Source organism: Macrobrachium nipponense, chromosome 43 (genome assembly GCF_015104395.2).
Source record: "Macrobrachium nipponense isolate FS-2020 chromosome 43, ASM1510439v2, whole genome shotgun sequence".
In the NCBI taxonomy this organism is placed as follows: domain Eukaryota; kingdom Metazoa; phylum Arthropoda; class Malacostraca; order Decapoda; family Palaemonidae; genus Macrobrachium; species Macrobrachium nipponense.
In genome coordinates, this window is record NC_061104.1 from 38537904 (window position 1) to 38555403 (window position 17500).

At 45.3% G+C, this 17500-nt stretch overlaps 1 protein-coding gene across 1 annotated transcript in view; it reads left to right on the forward strand.

The window, feature by feature from the left end:
- Window positions 1-17500, forward strand: part of LOC135213665 (acidic mammalian chitinase-like) — a 40505-nt gene that overhangs the window by 15347 nt on the left and 7658 nt on the right. Inside the window, exon 9 of the mRNA XM_064247725.1 lies at window positions 17427-17500. This exon is cut by the window's right edge and continues 289 nt beyond it. Coding sequence (XP_064103795.1) covers window positions 17427-17500 — 74 coding nt within the window. The remainder of the gene's footprint in view (window positions 1-17426) is intronic.

Below are 17500 nucleotides of genomic sequence, written 5' to 3' on the forward strand. Positions count from 1 at the left end.
TCCGTCCAAGTTTGCAAGGGGAGTCTTGGTTTATTTCCTCCAAGATCATAAAGGATGTCCGGGATGGTTTTTTTCGTCCAAGTTTCCCAACAAGGGAGTTCCCCCCTGGGGGGAATATTTTTTCCAAAGTTTCCCCAAGGGAGGTTCCCCTGGGATGTTTGTTCCAATTTCATAAAGGGAGGTCCTTGGGATATTCGGTCCGAAGTTTTTCCACAAGGGCGTTCCTGGGGGAATATTTGTCGCCCCCAAAGGTTCAACAAGGGCGTCCCTGGGGATATTTTCCCGTCCAAGTTCACAAGGGGGAGTTCTGGGATTATTTTCCCCCCGTCCAAGTTAACAAGGGGAAAAATTCCCCCTGGGAATGTTTTTTTTCGTCCAATTTTCACAAGGGAGTTCCCCCTTCGGAAATTATTTTCTTCCCCAAGGTTCTTTCAATAAGGGAGTCCCTGGGATATTTTTCCGTTTCCCCAAGTTACAAGGGAGGTCCCCCTGGGATGTTTTGTTTTCTAAGTTCCATAAGGTGAGCCCTGGGTAAGTTTTCCCCCGTTCCCCAAGTTCAACAAGGGAGTCCCCCCTTGGGGATTTATTTCCAAGTTCCAACAATGGGATTCTGGGTGTTTTTCGTTCCAATTTCTTAATAAGGGGTTCTGGGATATTTCCGTCCCATTTGTTTTCACAAGGGAGTCCCGGGGTAATTTTTTCCCCCGTCCCCCCCCCCCCCCCCATGTTTTCACAAGGAGGGTTTCTGGGATATTTTGGGTCCCCCAAGGTTAACAAAGGGAGTTCCCCCCCTGGGGATTTTGTTTTTTTTCGGTCCCAAGTTCCACCAAAGGGAGTTCTGGGGATATTTCCCCTTTCCCCAAGTTCCAATAGGGAGTTCCTGGGAATATTTTTCGTCCCAAGTTTTCACAAAGGGAGGTCCTGGGATAATTTTCGTCCAAGGTTCAACAAGGGAGTCCCCTTGGGATTTTGATTTTCCAAGTTCCCACAAGGGAGTTTCCCCCCTCCCCCCCCGGATAAATTTCCGGTCCAAGAATCCACAAGGGAAAGTCCCCCCCCCCTCCCCCTATTGGTTTTTCGTCCAAAGTTTCCCAAGGGAAAGTCCCCCCCGGGGGTGTTTTTCGTCCGTTTCAGGGGAAGTCCCCTGGGATTTTCGTCCCCCCAAGTTCCCACAAGGGAGTTCCGGGGTATTTTATTTGTAAGTTCCCAACCCAAAAAGGGAGTGGGATATGTTCGTCCCAAAAGATTCACAACAGGGAAAGTCCCCGGGAATAATTTCGGTTTCCCCCCCAGGGGATAAAAAAACCCGGGTTTGGGTCTGGGTCCAATTTTTCGTTTCCAAGATCAACCAAAGGGTGGACGTCCTGGGGGAATAATTTTATCGGTTTCCACCCAAGAAATCAACAAGGAAGTTTCTGGGAATTTATTTTCCGTTCCCAAGGACAATTCACCAAGGGGAGTCTGGGATATTTCCGGGAGATGCAAATTCCCCCAACAAATGGGTTCCCAAGAACCAATTCATTTGTTCCGTCCCTCAAGTTTTCACAAATGGAGGGGGTGTGCTTGGAAAACAATCCCCAGTGTCAAGTGTTCACAAGACAGTCAGGGATATTTTCCCCCTCCAGTTCAACAAGGGAAGTTCCCCCCCTGGGGAATTATTTCAAATCTAGTTGTCACCAAGAGTATGGGGGCTTTTCGTTACCCAAGTTCATAAAGGGAAGACTGGTATATTTTTCGTTCCACCAAGTTCAACAATGGGGTAGTCCCCTGGGAAACAATCAGGTTCAAAAAAAGAAAATTTCCACAAGGGAGTTCCCTGGGGATTTTTTGTCCCCCCCCCAAGGTTTACAATGGGAGTCCCCCTAAAGAATTTTTTGGTCCCCCAAGTTTCAAACAAAGGGAGTATGGGGAATTTTTTACCGTCCCCAAGGGAATTTTTCCAACAAGGGGAAGTTCCTGTGGGAATTTTTTTTCCGTCCAAGGGTTTTGTTTCACAATGGGGGAGTCCCCTGGGGAACAATCAGTTTCAAGTTCCAACACGGGAGTTCCCTGGGGCATAATTTCGTCCTAAGGGTTGTCAACAAGGGAGTCTTGGGATATTTTCCGTCCCCAAGGTTCAACAAACGGGAAAGGGGAATCTTGGGGATATTTCATCCAAGGCTCAACAAGGGGAGTCCCTTGGTATTTAATTTCGTCCAAAATCCAACAAGGGTTGAGATTTTCCCTGGGAATTTTCCGAAGGTCCCCAAAGATCAACAAGGGGAAGTCCCACTGGGATATTTTCGTGCAATTTTCACCCACCAAGAGGATTCTGGGATATTTTCGTCCCCCCAACCAAGGGATTTAACAAGGGGAGGGTCTGGGAATATTTTGGGTCCAGGTTTCCATCAAGGGAATTTTGTCCTCGGAATATTTTGTCGTCCAAATTCACAAGGGTAGTCCCTGGTATAATTTTATTCCTAAGATTTAAAAACAGGGGGTCTGGGGATATCTTCCGTCCCATGTTTTTTCAACAAGGGAGATCCACCTGGGATATTTTTCGGGTACCCCAAGTTCCCCCACAAGGGAGTCCTGGGGGATATTTTTTTTCGTCCCCCATGTTCAACCAGGAGTCCCTGGGATATTTCGGTCACCCCCCCCCAAGTTTTACAAGGGAGTTCCCCTGGGATATTTTTTTTCCCAGTTTTTTAACAAGGGAGTGTGGGATGTTTTTGTGTCCCAAGTTCACAACCCGGATGTCCCCCCCCCCCATGGGGTATTTTTTGTCCCAAGGTTTTTTTTTCATAGGGGAAGTCTGGGATATGTTGTGTCGTCCCCCAAGTGTTTCCAAACAATGTGAGTAATGGGGTAACAATCCAGGTTCCAAGGTTCCAACAAGGGAGTCACTGGGGGAATATTTTTCCTTCCAGTTTTTTCCAACAAAGGGGGGTTCCCCCCTCGGAATATTTTCGTCCCCCAAGTTGCGAGGGGAGTTACCCCCCTTGGAAAATATTTTTTTCCGGTTCCAAAAAAAAAAAAAAGATCAAATAAAGTAGTACCTCGGCTTGTATTTTCGTCCCCCCCCCCAAGGTTTATCCCAACAAGAGATATCCGGGATAATTTCGGTACCCCCCCCCAAGGTTTTACAAGGGAAGTTCCCCCCTGGGGAAATATTTTTGTCCCCCAAGTGGTCATAAGGTAAAGTCTGGGGAATTTTTTCCTCCCCAGTTTTTTCACCAAGGGAGTCCCACCCTGGGGGATTTTTCGTTCCCCACCCAGTTCAGCAAAGGGAGTGCCCCCCCCTGGGAATATTTTTCATCCAGCTCACAAGGGATTTTCCCCTGGAGATTTTATTTTCGTGCACCCCCAAGATTAAAAAGGGGGGCCCCTGGGAATTATTTTTTCCCCGTCCCCCCCCCCCAAGAATCAAACTAGGTATCCCCCTCGGGGATATTTCGCCCCAGTTTTTTAACAAAGGAAGAGTCCTGGGATATTTCCCCGTCCCCAAGGATTTACAAGGGAAGTCTTGGGATATTTGTCCCCCCTAAGTTTTTCATGAAGGGGGAGTCCCATGGGATATTTTTCGTCCAAGTTCACAAGGGAGTTCACTGGGATTTTTTATTTTCCATCCAAGTCCACAGGGAGTCCCCCCCCTGGAATATTTTCGTCCCCCAAAGTTTTCCACATAATGGGGAGTTTTCTGGATATTTCCCGTCCCCCATGGTTCCCAAACAAGGAAAGTCTGGGATACTTCCGTCCCCCATGTTTCACATAGTAGTCCTGGTATAATATTTTTGGTCCTAAGATTCACAAGGGAGTTCCCCCTTTGGGGAATGTTTCCCGTCCATGGTTTTCCCCAAAACGAAGGGAGTTCCTGGGCATATCTTTCCCGTCCCCCCCCAAAGTTCACAAGGGGAGTTTCCCCCTGGATTTTCCGTCCCCAGTTCAACCAAGGGGAGTCACCTGGGGATAATATTTTGTCGTCCCCCCCTCCCCCAGTTTCACAAGGGAGGTCTTGGGATATTTTTCATCCAAGGTTTCACAATGGAGTCCCTCGGGATATTTCGTTCCCCCAAGATCAACATGGAGATCCCCTCGGATTATTTCGTCAAAGTTCCCAAGGTTTAGTCCCCTGGTATATTTTTGTACCCCTAAGATTTACAAAGGGTAGTCCCACTTGGGATATTTTTTTCCGTCCCAACTGTCTTTTTCCCACAAAGGGGAGTCTGGGATATTTTCGTTCCCCCCCAAGTTTTCACAAGGTCGTACCCTGGGGATAACTTTCCGTGCACCCCCCCAAGTTTTCACAAGGGAGTCTGGGATATTTCGTCCAGGTTCACAATGGATTCCCACCCTCGATAATTTTTTTCCATCCAAGTTTTTTCACAAGGGGATGGTCTTCCGGATAAATTTTTCCGTCCCAAGATCACGAGGGGAGGTCCCCACCCCCCCTCCGGATTTTTCGTCAAAATCGGTTCCCAAGATAGTCTGGTATATTTTTGTCTAGAATTTTTACAAAGGGGAGTTCCCGGGGGATAAATTTCAGTTTCCACTGTTCACAAGGGAGTCTGCGGATATTTCGCCCAAGTCACCAAGGGAAGGGGGGGTCTGGGATATTTCGTCCCAAGTTCATATGGGAGTGGGGCTTTGGGATTATTTCGTCCAAGTTCAAGGGAGTCTGGGATATTTCGTCCCAGTTTTTCACAAGGGGAGTGGATAGTCCCAAGTCCACAAGGGAGCCCCTGGGATATTTCAAATCCAAGGGTTTCCCCCCCCACAAGAAGGGTGGGGGGGGGGGGGGGGGGGGGGAATTAATTTTTCGGTCCCCAAGGGTTCCCCACCCCCAAGGGGCCCAGTCCTGGGGGGATAATTTTCGTTCAAGTCACAAAGGGAGTCTGGGATATTTCGTCCAAGTTTCACAAGGGAAGTTTCTGGGAATTTTTATTCCCGGCCAAGGGGGTACAAGGGAGGGGTTTCTTGGATAATTTTTTATTTCCCGTCCTTAGTTCCAACAAGGGATTCCAATTGGATAATTTCGGGTCCAAGGTTCCAACAAGGGAGTCCCCCCCGGGAAAATATTTCCCATCCAAGGGTTCCACCAAGGGAAAAGGGTCCTTTTTGGGGTTGTTTCGTTTAACAAAGGGTTAAGAAGGGAAAAGGGGTCCCCCCCCTTGGGAAATTTTTTAATTTTCATCCAAGGTTGTCAACAAGGGAAGGTTCCTGGGGATATTTCGTCCCCAAGGGGTCCACCCCAAGGGAGTATGGGAATATTTTAAGTTTCCATGGTCACCCCAAGGGCGGGTCCTGGGAATTAATTTCCGGGTCCCCCCCCCAAGTTCCAACAAGGGGAAGTCCCCTGGGAATTTTTTAATTTCCATTCCCCAAGGGGTTTTTTTCCCCAACAAGGGACGTCTGGGATTTATTTCGTCCATGTTGACAAGGGGCTGGGATATTTCGGGTCCAAGTTCACAAGGGAGTCTGGGATATTTAATCCAAGGGTTCCCAAAAGGAGTTATGGGATATTTGTCCAAGATTCCAACAAGGGAGTCTGGGATATTTAGTCCAAGTTCACACGGTAGGTATCGGATTTTACTGTCCGTAACATTTTCACAAGGGAGTTCTCGGGATACTTCGTCTGTTCAACAAGGGTAGGTCTGGCAATTTTGGGTCCTAGATTAAAGGGAGTTTCTGGGCTATTTCCGTCCAATGTTCACAAGGGGAGTCTGGGTATTTCGGTAAGTTCACAAGGGAGTCTGGGTATATTTCGTCCAAGTTACAAGGGGAGTCTGGGATATTTCGTCCAAGTTTCACAAGGGATCTCGATATTTCGTCCCAAGTTCACAGGGAGTCTGGGATATGTCATTCCAAGTTCACAAGGGAGTCTAGGATGTTTGCGTCCAAGTTCACAAGGGTCTCAGTCTGTGATGTTTCGTCCAAGATCACAAGGGAGTCTGGGCTATTTCGTCCAAGTTCACAAGAGGAGTCTGGATGTTTCGTCCAAGTCTCACGGAGGGGCTGGTCCCCGAGTCTGGAATTTCGGTCCAAGTTCACAAAGGAGTCTGGGATATTTCGTGCCAAGTTCACAAGGGAGTCTGGGATATTTCGTCCAAGTTCACAAGGCGAGTCTGGGATATTTTCATCCAAGCTCACAAGGAAGTTCTAGGATGTTTTAGTCCAAGTTCCATGGGAGTCTGGGATGGTTTCGTCCCAAGTTCACAAGGGAGGTCTGGGATATTTTCGTGCAAGTTCAAGGGAGTCTGGGATATTCGTCCAAGATCACAAGGGAGTTGGGCATATTTTCGTCCAAGTTCACAAGGGAGTCTGGGATGTTCCGTCCAATTTCACAAGGGAGGTATTGAGATATTTCGTCCAAGTTCACAAGGGAGTCAGGATATTTCGGTCCAAGTATTCCACAAGGGAGTCGGGATATTCGTCCAAGTTCACAAGGTAGTCTGGGATGTTTCGTCCAAGTTGCACAGGAGTCTGGAATTTTCGTCCAAGTTCACAAGGGAGTTTCTAAGGAGTTTTTTTTTTTTTTTTTTGTTTTTTTATATTTCGTCCAAGTCAACAAGGGAGTCTCGGGATATTTCGTTTCCAAGTCAAAACAAGGGAGTCTGGGAATTTCGTCCAAGGTTCAAAGGGAGTCAGGATGGGTTTCGTTCCAAGGTCACAAGGGAGTTTCTGGGAGTCCGTCCAAGATTCACAAGGGAGTCTGGGATATTTCGTTTCCAGTTCCCAAGGAGTTCTGGGAAATGGGTTCGTCCAAGTTCACAAGGAGTCTGGGGATATTCGTTTCCAAGTTCCAACAAGGAGGTTAGGGATATTTCTTCCAAGTCAACAAGGGAGTCTGGATATTTCGTTCCAAAGTTCACAAGGGGTCTGTATGTATGTTGGGGGTGGGGTGCTTCGGGTCCAAGTCACAAGGGAGTCTGGGATATTTCCGGTCCAAGTTCACAAGGAGTCGGGAAAATTTCGGTCAAGTCCAAGGGAGTCTGGATATTTCGTCCCAAGTTCACAAGGGAGTCGGGATGTTTGTCCAAATCACAAGGAGTCTGGGAGTTTCGTCCAAGTTCAAAGGGAGTCTGGAGTTTCGTCCAAGTTCACAGGGAGTCTGGGGGTTTCGTCAAGTCACAGGGAGTCTGGATATTTGGTCCAAGGTTCACAAGGAGTCGGGGATATTCGTCCAAGATCAAAAAGGAAGTTGGGATATTTATGTCCAAAGATCACAAGGGACGTCCTAGGATATTCGTCCAAGATACAAGGGAGTCTGGGATATTTTCTGTCCAAGAGCACAAGGGTGAGTCTGGGTAGATTTTGTCGTCCGCCAAGATCACAAGGGAGTACTGGGTGATATTTCGTCCAAGATCCACTGGAAGGGAGGATCCTGGGATATTTTCGGCGATCCAGGATTTCACAATGGAGTCTGGAACAAATCAGTTCCGTCCAAGTTCCCAAATGGAAGTCTGGGAACAATACAGTTCAAGTTCACAAGACCAGTCATGGATATTTCGTTACCAAGTTCACAAGGGAGTCTCTCGGATATTTCAATCTAGTTCACAAACAGGAGTAATGGGGAATATTTTGTCGTCCAAGTTCATAAGGTATACTAGGTATAATTTCGTCCAAGTTCACAATGGAGTCTGGGACAACCAATCAGTTTCAAGAGTTCGACAAGGGAGTCTGGGATATTTTTCGTCCAAGTTTTACAACCAGGGAGTCCTGGAATATTTTTGTTCCGCAAGTTCCACAAGGGAGTCTGGGTCCCTGGATATTTCGTCCAAGATTCACAAGGGAGTCCTGGGAATTTTCCGTCCAAGGTTCCTTGAATGGGTCTGGGACAATGCAGTTCAAGTTCACAAGGGTAGTGCTGGGAATATTTCGTCCTAGTTCACAAACAAGGGAGTTCCTGGGATATTTCGATTTCCGTCCAAGTTCCACAAGGGAGTCTGGAATAATTTCATTCCAAGTTTCCACAAAGGGAGTTCTGGGATAATTTTCAAATCCAAGCTCACAAGGGAGTCTGGGTGATATTTCGTCCAAAATCACAAGGGAAAACGGGGATATTTCGTCCAAGAATCAAAAGGAAGTTTGGGGATATTTTTCATCCAAGATCCACAAGGGGTCCCTAGGGCTCCTGGGATAATGTTTCGTGTCCAATATCACAAGGGAGTCTGGGATATTTATTCCGTCCAAAAAAAAAGATCACAAAGGGCCAAGGGAGTCTGGGAGATTTCGTCCAAGATCCAAGGGAGGTAGTCCTGGGATATTTATTTCGTCCCCATATCCACAAGGGCTCTGGGAATATTTCGTCCAAATTTCACAATGGAGTCTGGAACCCATCAGTTCCGTCCAAGTTTCAACAATGGTAGTCTGGAAGCAATCAGTTCAAGTTCCAATAAGACAGATCATGGATATTCGTCCCAAGTTCACAAGGGAGTCTCGGATTTTTCAACATTTCAATCTAGTTCACAAAGGAAAGGATATGGGTGATATTTCGTCCAAAGTTCCATAAGGGAATGACTGGTATAAGTTTTCGTCCAAGTTCAACAATGGTGTCTGGGTGGGACAATCAGTTCAAGTTCACGAAAGTAGTCTGGGATATTTTCGTTCCAAGTTTACAAGGGAGTCTGGAAGTATTTTGTCCAGTTCACCAAGGGAGTCTGGGGATATTTCCGTTCCCTAGTTTCACAAGGGGAGTCTGGGATAATTTCGTCCAAGTTCCACAATGGGAGTCCCCTGGGATTTTATTTCATCCAAGCTCAACAAGGGAGTCCTGGGGATATGTTTCGTCGGTACCAAAATGCACAAGGGGAGTTCTGGGATATTTCGGTCCAAAGATCACGGGAAGGGATCCTGGGAATTTCTTTTCGTACAAGTTCACAAGCGATTCTGGGATGATTTCGTCGCAAGGATTAACAAAGGGAGTCCGGGGATATTTGGGTCCAATAACACACACAGCCAAAAAACAAAAAAACCAAAACAAAAAAACAAACCCAAAATTTACAAAAAAAAAACCACCACAAAGACAAATAAAAAAAAACCAACAAACAACAGGAACAAAAACACAACCGAAAAAACAGAAGCACACAAACCACAAACTTAAAAAACACAACCAACAAATAAACACAACAAACACAAAACAAAACAAACATCCAAAAACAAAAGTTCAATAAGGGAGTCTCGGATTATTTCGTCGTCAAAGTTCGCAAGGTAAGTCTGGTATTTTTTGTCCTAGATTAACAAGGGGTTTTCTGGGATATTTCCGTCGCCTGTTCACAAGGGAGTCTGGGATATTTCGTCAAATTCACAAGGGAGTCTGGGAATATTTGTCGTCCAAGTTCACAAGGTTAGTCTGGGATATTTCTTCCAAGGGTTCACAAGGGAGTCTGGATATTTTGTCAATTTACAAGGAGTGTGGATATTTTTGTCCAAGTTTCCACAACGGGAGTCTGGGGTTGTTGTCCAGTTTCATTTATGGGAGTCTGGATATTTCCGTCCCAAAGTTCAACAAATGGAGTATGTGACAATCAAGGTTCAGTTTCACAAGGGAGGTCTGGGATATTTCTTCCAAGTTCCAACAAGGGGTCTTGATATTTCGTCCAAGGGTTTGCGTGGAGTCTGGGAATATTTTCGTCCCAAGATTTATCAAAAGGGTAGTCTCGGGGATATTTTCTCGGGCCAGTTCCAACAATAGATTCTGGGATATTTCGGTCCCAATAGTTTACAGGGAGTCTTTGGGGATTTTATTTTCCAAGTTACCAATAAGGTTAGTCTGGAATTTTCCGGGTCCCAAGTTCACAAGGGAGTCTGGATTTCTTTCGTCCAAGTTCAAAACAGGGGTCTGGGATATTTCATCCAAGCTCACAAGGGAGTCCTGGGATATTTCGTCCAAGATACAAGGGAGTTCTGGGAATATTTCGTTCCGAATCTAAGGGAGTCTCGGGATATTTCGTCCAGTTAACAAGGGAGAGTCTGGGATTATTTCGTTCCAAGATTACAAAGGGGAGTTTCTTGGGTTTGCCTAATTCATTAAGGTAGTCTGGGATTTTTTCGTCCAAGTTTCAGCAAGGGGAGTCTGGGATATTTCAATCCAAGTTCAACAAGGGAGTCTGGGATTAAAATTTCGTTCCAGTTCAATAATGGAGTTCTGGAATATGTCGTCCATGATGTTTCCACAAGGGATTCCTGGGATACGTTCGTCCATGTTCAAAAGGACGTCTGGTATATTTGTCCTGGATTACAAAGGAGTCTGGAGATTTCGATCCATGTTCACAAGGAGTCTGGGATATTTTCGTCTCAAGTTCACAAGGGAGTCTGGATGATTTTCGTCACAGATCACAAGGGAGTCTGGATATTTCGTCCAAGTTCACAAGGGAGTCTCGATATTTCATCCAAGTTCACAAGGAGTCTCGGATATTTGAGGGGGAAAGATCACAAGGGAGTCTCGGATATTTCGTCAAAAGTTCCCAGGTGTCTGGTATTATTTTGTCCTAGATTACAAGGGAGTCTGGGATATTTCATCCATGTTCACAAGGGAGTCTGGGATATTTCGTCAAGTTCACAAGTGGAAGTCTTGGATATTTCGTTCCAAGTTCACAAGGGATGTCTGGGATATTTCTCCAAGTTCACTAGGGAGTCTAGGATATTCATCCAAGTTCACAAGGGAGTCTCGAATATTTCGTCCAAGATCACAAGGGAGTCTGGTGAGTTTCGTCAAAGTTCCCAAGGTAGTCTGTATATTTTGTCCTAGATTACAAGGAGTCCTGGGTATTTCGTCCATGTTCCAAGGGAGTCTGGGAATTTCGTCAGTTTACAAGGGATCTGGGGATATTTCGTCCAGTCACTGGAGTCTGGATATTTCGTCCAAGTTCCCAAGGGAGTCTGGGATATGTCGTCCAAGTTCACAGGGAGTCTGGATATTTCGTCAGGTCCAAGGAAGTCTGGGATATTTCATCAAGTTCACAAAGGAGTCTGGGATATTTCGTTCCAAGTTCAAGGGAGTCTGGGAATATTTCGTTCAGTTCACAAGGGAGTCCTGGATATTTCGTCCAAGTTCACAGGGAGTCTGGGATATTTCGTCCCAAGTCACAAGGGAGTCGGGATATTTCGTCCTGTTCACAAGGGCGTCTGGGGGGGGGATATTTCGTCCCAGTCCAAGGAGTTTGGGAATATTTCATCCAAGTTCACAATGGAGTCTGGGTGTTTTCGTCCATAGGTCACAAGATGATCCTGGATATTTCATTCGAAGTTCCAAGGGAGTCTGGATATTTCGTCCAAGTTCACAAGGGAGTCTGGGATCTTTCGTCCATGTTCACAAGGAGTCTGGGATATTTCGTCCAGTTCACAAGGGAGTCTGGGATATTTCATCCAGTTCCACAGGGAGTCTGGGATATTTTCGTCAAGATCACAAGGGAGTCCTGGGTATTCGTCCAAGTCACAGGGAGTCTCGATATTTTCGTCCATGTTCACAGGGAGTCTGGTACTTCGTCCATTTTCACAAGGTATCTGGTATATTTTTGTCCTGATTACAAGGGAGTCTAGGGATATTTCGTCCATGTTCACAAGGGAAGTCTGGGATATTTCGTCCAAGTTCCAAGGGAGTCTGGGATATTTCCGCTAAGTTTCACAAGGGAGTCTGGGATATTTCGTCAAGTTCCCAGGGAGTCTCGGATATTTCTCCAAGTTCTACACAAGGGGTCTGGGATATTTCATCCAAGTTCACAAGGGAGTCTAGGATGTTTCGTCCAAGTTCACAGAGGAGTCTGTGACTGTGTTCGTCCAAGATCACAAGGGCGTCTGGGATTCTTTCGTCCGACAGTTTCACAAGGGAGTCTGGGTTTTCGTCAAGTTCACAATGAGTCTGGGATATTTCGCCAAGTTCACAAGGCTCTGGGATATTCTCCAAGTTCACAAGGGAGGTCTGGGATATTTCGTCCACGTTCACAAAGGGAGATTCGGATATTTTTCTGGTCCAAGTTACAAGGGAAGGGGTCTTGGGATATTGTCCAAGTTAAAGGTAGTCCTGGAAATATTGTTCCAACAAAGGGTTCACAAGGTGTGGGGGTGCTTCGTTCCAAGTTTCACAAGGGAGTATGGGATTATTTCGTCCAAGCTTCACCAAGGGTGTTGGGATATTTCGTCCAAGATAACAAAAGGGAAAGTTGGGGGCTATTTGCGATCCAAAGATCACAAGGGAGAGTCCTCGGGATATTTCGTCCAAGTTAACAAGAGAGTCCTGGGAATATTTCTTCCAAGGATGACAAAAGGGAGTCTGGGAGATTGTATAAGTTATAAGGGAGTCTGGGATTTATTCGTCCAAGTCACAAGGGCGTTCTGGATATTCAAAATCCAAGGTACAGGAGTCTGGGATATTTCGTCCAAGTTCAATAATGAGTCGGAATTTATTCGTCCAGTTCACAAGGGAGTCTGGGATACTTCGTCCATGTTCACAATGTAGTCTGTATATTTGTCCTAGATACAAAGGAGTCTGGGGATTTGTCCAGGCACAAGGGAGTCTGGGATATTCGTCCAAGTTCAAAGGGAGGTCTGGGCTATTTCGTCACAGATCACAAGGGAGTCTGGGATATTGCCCGTCCAAGTTCACAAGGTAGTCTGGATATTTCGTCCAAAATTTTCACAAGGGAGTCCTGGATATTTCGTCCCAAATTAACAAGGGTAGTCTCGGGATATTTCGTCCAAGTTCACAAGAGATTCTGGGATATTTCGTCCCAGATTACAAGGGAGTCTAGGGATTTTGTCCAAGTTTCATAAGGAGTCTCGGAATATTTCGTTCAAAGTTCAACAATGGGAGTCTGGTATAATTTTGTCCTAGATTACCAAGGAGCTTGGGATAATTTCGTCTATGTTCAACAAGGAGGTCCTGGGAATATTTCGTCCAAGTTCACAAGGGAGTCTGGGAATTTATTTCGTCCAAGTTCCAAGGGAAGTCCTGGGAATATTTCGGGTCCAAGTTCACAATGGAGTCCTGGATATTTTTCCAGTTTACCAAAAGGAGTTGTGGGATATTTTGTCCAAGTTCCAACAACGGGAGTCTGGGTATTTTGTCCAAAGTTCATTGGGATCTGGGATATTTCGTCCAAGGTTTCACAATGGGAGTATTGGGACAATCAGGGTTCAAGTTCACAGGGGAGTTCTGGGATATTTCCCTTTCCAAGGTTCACAAAGGGGGTCTCCGGATATTTTCGTCCAGTTTGGGCGAGGGAAGTCTGGAATATTTCGTCCCGAAGATCCAATAAAGTAAGTCTCGGATATTTCGTCCAAGTTCACAAGAGATTCTGGGTATTTCGTGCCAAGTTTACAAGGGAGTCTGCGTAGATATTTGTCCAAGTTCATAAGGTAGTCCTGGGATATTTCGTCAAGTTCACAGGGAGTCTGGGGATATTTCGTACCAAGTTCACAAGGGAGTCCTGGGATATTTCATCCAGCTCACAAGGGAGTCTGGGATATTTTCGTCCAAGATAACAAGGGAGTCCTGGGATATTTCGTCCAAGATACAAGGGAGTCTCGGATATTTCGTCCAGTTAACAAGCATAGGTCGGGATATTTTCGTCCAAGATTACAAGGGAGTCTGGATATTTGTCTAGTTCATAAGGGAGTCTGGGATATTTTCGTACCGAAGTTCGACAAGGGGAGTCTGGGATAGTTTCCATCCCAAGTTCACAAGGGAGTCTGGGATATTTCGTTCCAAGTTCATAATGGAGTCTGGGATTTTATTTCGTCCATTGTTCACAAGGGAGTCTGGGCTACTTCGTCCATGTTCACAAAGGTAGTCTGGTATAATTTTGTCCTAGATTTAAACAGGGAAGTGTTGGGATATTTTCGTCCATGTTCACAACGGGAGTCTGGGATATTTCGTCCAAGTTTCACAAGGGAGTCTGGGCTATTCGTCCAAGTTTCCAACAGGGAGTCCTGGGCTATTTCCGTCCAAGTTCACAAGGGAGTCTCGGGATAATTTCATCCAAGGTTCACAAGGGAAGTCCTCGGTGATTTCGTCCAGATCAAACAAGGGCGTCCTCGGGATATTTCGTCAAAGTTCCCAAGGTAGTCGTGGTATATTTTGTCCTAGATTACAAGGGTTAGTCTGGGATATTTCGTCCGACTTGTTCAAGGGGAAGTCATGGGATTTTATTTCGGTCCAAGTTCACAAGGGAGTCTGTGGATTATTTCGTCCAAGTTCACAAGGAGTTCTGGGCTATTTCGTCCAAGTTCCCAAGGGAGTCTGGGATATTTCGTCCAAGTTCACAAGGGAGTCTGGGATATTTTCGTTGTTCCTCATCCAAGGTCCACAAGGGAGTTATGGGATATTTCATCCAAGTTGAAAAACCACAAGGGAGTCTGGGATATTTCCGGTCCAAAGTTCACACGGGGGAGTCTGGGATAAGCTTTCGTTCAAGTTTCACAAGGGGAGTCCTGGGATATTCGTTTCTCCACAGCTCCAATTTCACCAAGGGGAGTCTGGGATATTTCGTCTTCCAAGTTCACAAGGGAGTCTGGGATATTTCGTCCTAGTTCACAAGGGGAGTTCTGGGATATTTCAGTCCAAGTTCACAAGGGAGTCTGGGATATTTCATCCAAGTTCACAAGGGAGTTCTGGGATATTTTCCGCTCATGTTCACAAGGGGATGTCTGGGATATTTCTGTCCAAGTTCACAATAGGGAGTCTGGGATATTTTCGGTCCAAGTTCACAAGGGAAGTCTGGGATATTTTCGTCCATGTTTCCACAAGGGAGTCCTGGGAATTTATTCGTCCATGTTCACAAGGGAGTCCTGGGAATCTTATCGGGTCCATTTTGTGCACAAGGTAGTCTGGGTTTTTTATATTTTGTCCTTATATTACAAGGGCGTCTGGGATATTTCGTCCATGTTCAACAAGGGAGTCCTGGGATAGTTTTATGCGTCCAAGTTCACAAGGGCGTCTGGGATAATTTTCGTCCAAGTTCACAAGGGAGTCGGGATGGGATATTTCGGGTCCAAGTTTCACAAGGGAGTCTCGGTATATTTCATCCAAGTTCACAAGGGAGTCTGGGGATATTTCGTCCAAGTTCACAAGGGTAGTCTGGGGAATTTATTGCGTCCAAGTTCACCAAGGGATGTCTGGATGATTTATTTCCATCCAAGTTCAATAAGGGAGTCTGGGGATATTTCCGGCCAAAGTTCACAAGGGAGGAGTCTCGGATATTTCGTCCAAGTTTGACAAGGGAGTTCTGGGGTATTTTGTCCAAGTTGTGGCACAAACGGTAAGTCTGGGATTATTTTCGTCCAAAGTTGCACAAAGGGAGGTCTGGGATATTTCGTCCAAGTTCACAATGGAGTCTGGGACAATCAGTTCAAGTTCACAAGGGGGTCTCCGGATTATTTCCGTCCAAGTGATCACAAAGGGCGGGTGTTTCGGATTTTATTTCGTCAAAGTTCCCAAGGAGGTAAGTCTGGTAATTTTATTTTGTCCTAGATTTAAAACAATGGGAGTCTGGGATATTTCGTCCATGTTCCCACAAGGGAGTCTGTGATATTTTTTTCGTCCAAGTTCCAACAAGGGAGTCTGGGATATTTCGTCCTAAGTTCACAAGGCAGTTCTGGGATTTTCATTTCCGACGTTTCCAAAGTTGAAGGGTGTCTGGGATGATTTCGTCCAAGTTCAACAAGGGAGTCTGGGATATTTCGTCCAAGTTCACAAGGGAGTCTGGGATATTTCATCCAAGTTCACAAGGGAGTCTGGGATATTTCGTCCAAGTTCACAAGGGAGTCGGGGATATTTCGTCCAAGTTCACAAGGGAGTCTGGGATATTTCGTCCAAGTGCACAAGGGAGTTCTGGGATATTTTCGTCCTCCAAGTTCACAAGGGAGTCTGGGATATTTCGTCCTCGTTTTTGTTTTCAAACAGGGAGTCTGGGATATTTCGTCCAAGTTTCACAAATGGGAGTCTAGGGTATATTTCATCCAAGTTTTCACAAGGGAGGTCTGGGATATTTCGTCCATGTTCACAAAGGGGAGAGTCTGGGATATTTGCGTCCCAAGTTCACCTAGGGAGGTCTGGGAAATTTATTTTCAGTCCAAGTTCCAAGGGAAGGGGTCTGGGATATTTCGTCCATGTTCACAAGGGAGTCTGGGATACTTCGTCCATGTTCACAAGGTAGTCTGGTATATTTTGTCCTAGATTACAAGGGAGTCTGGGATATTTCGTCCAAGTTCACAAGGGAGTCTGGGATATTTCGTCCAAGTTCACAAGGGAGTCTGGGATATTTCGTCCAAGTTCACAAGGGAGTCTGGGATATTTCGTCCAAGTTCACAAGGGAGTCTCGGATATTTCGTCCAAGTTCACAAGGGAGTCTGGGATATTTCGTCCAAGTTCACAAGGGAGTCTTGGATGTTTCGTCCTAAGGTCACAAGGGAGCTCTGGGATATTTCATCCAAGTTCACAAAGGTTGTCTCGGGATATTTCGTCCAAGTTCACAAGGGAGTCTGGGATATTTCGTCCAAGTTTACAAGGGAGTCTGGGGTATTTTGTCCAAGTTCACAAGGGAGTCTGGGATATTTCGTCCAAGTTCACAAGGGAGTCTGGGATATTTCGTCCAAGTTCACAATGGAGTCTGGGACAATCAGTTCAAGTTCACAAGGGAGTCTGGGATATTTCGTCCAAGTTTGCAAGGGAGTCTGGAATATTTCGTCCAAGATCATAAAGGAGTCTCGGATATTTCGTCCAAGTTCACAAGGGAGTCTGGGATATTTCGTCCAAGTTCACAAGGGAGTCTCGGATATTTCGTCCAAGTTCACAAGGGAGTCTGGGATATTTCGTCCAAGTTCACAAGGGAGTCTGGGATATTTCGTCCAAGTTCACAAGGGAGTCTGGGATATTTTGTCCCTAGTTTGATGAACTGGCATAAGCCACTTCTTCCCATTGTGAGAAATTGGCTTCAAAAGTTTTCATATTCCTAGTTTCTAATTGGCTCATCCCTTGAGGAAATTTTGGTTGAAAATGTGACAACACAGAGGTGAAGTTGTGATTTGTTATACATTTTACAAAAACCTGAGACACTTTGGCTGGAAAGCTCAAAAACTTTAAAAAATGGAAATTCATCAACTAATTTAAATTGCCTAATTCAAGTGATCAGAGGAATCTTTGTTTCGTTTTTCATTTGTGACCTTTCATTAAAATTTTCGACAAATTTTTAATCCAAATTTCTTAAAAAAAAAAAAAAAAAAAAAAAAAAAAAAAAAGAAAAAAAAAAAAAAAAAAAAAAAAACAGGTATTGTGCCAGAAAAAACTTTTAAAAAAATCAAAGTTGTATCCATTCAATTTTTTGAATAGATCTTTAAGCCCATTTTTTTTCTAATTAAACATTTCAAAAGAGCTTAGTTAACCTGATTTATCTGACAAGTTTGCAAAAGTGATTTTCTGTTGACGAAAAATGTCATCGTTCTGTTCTTAGGACTGCAGTCATCGGCGAACAACAACCCCAGAACCTACAACTACTCCCACAACAACAACTACACCCACAACAAC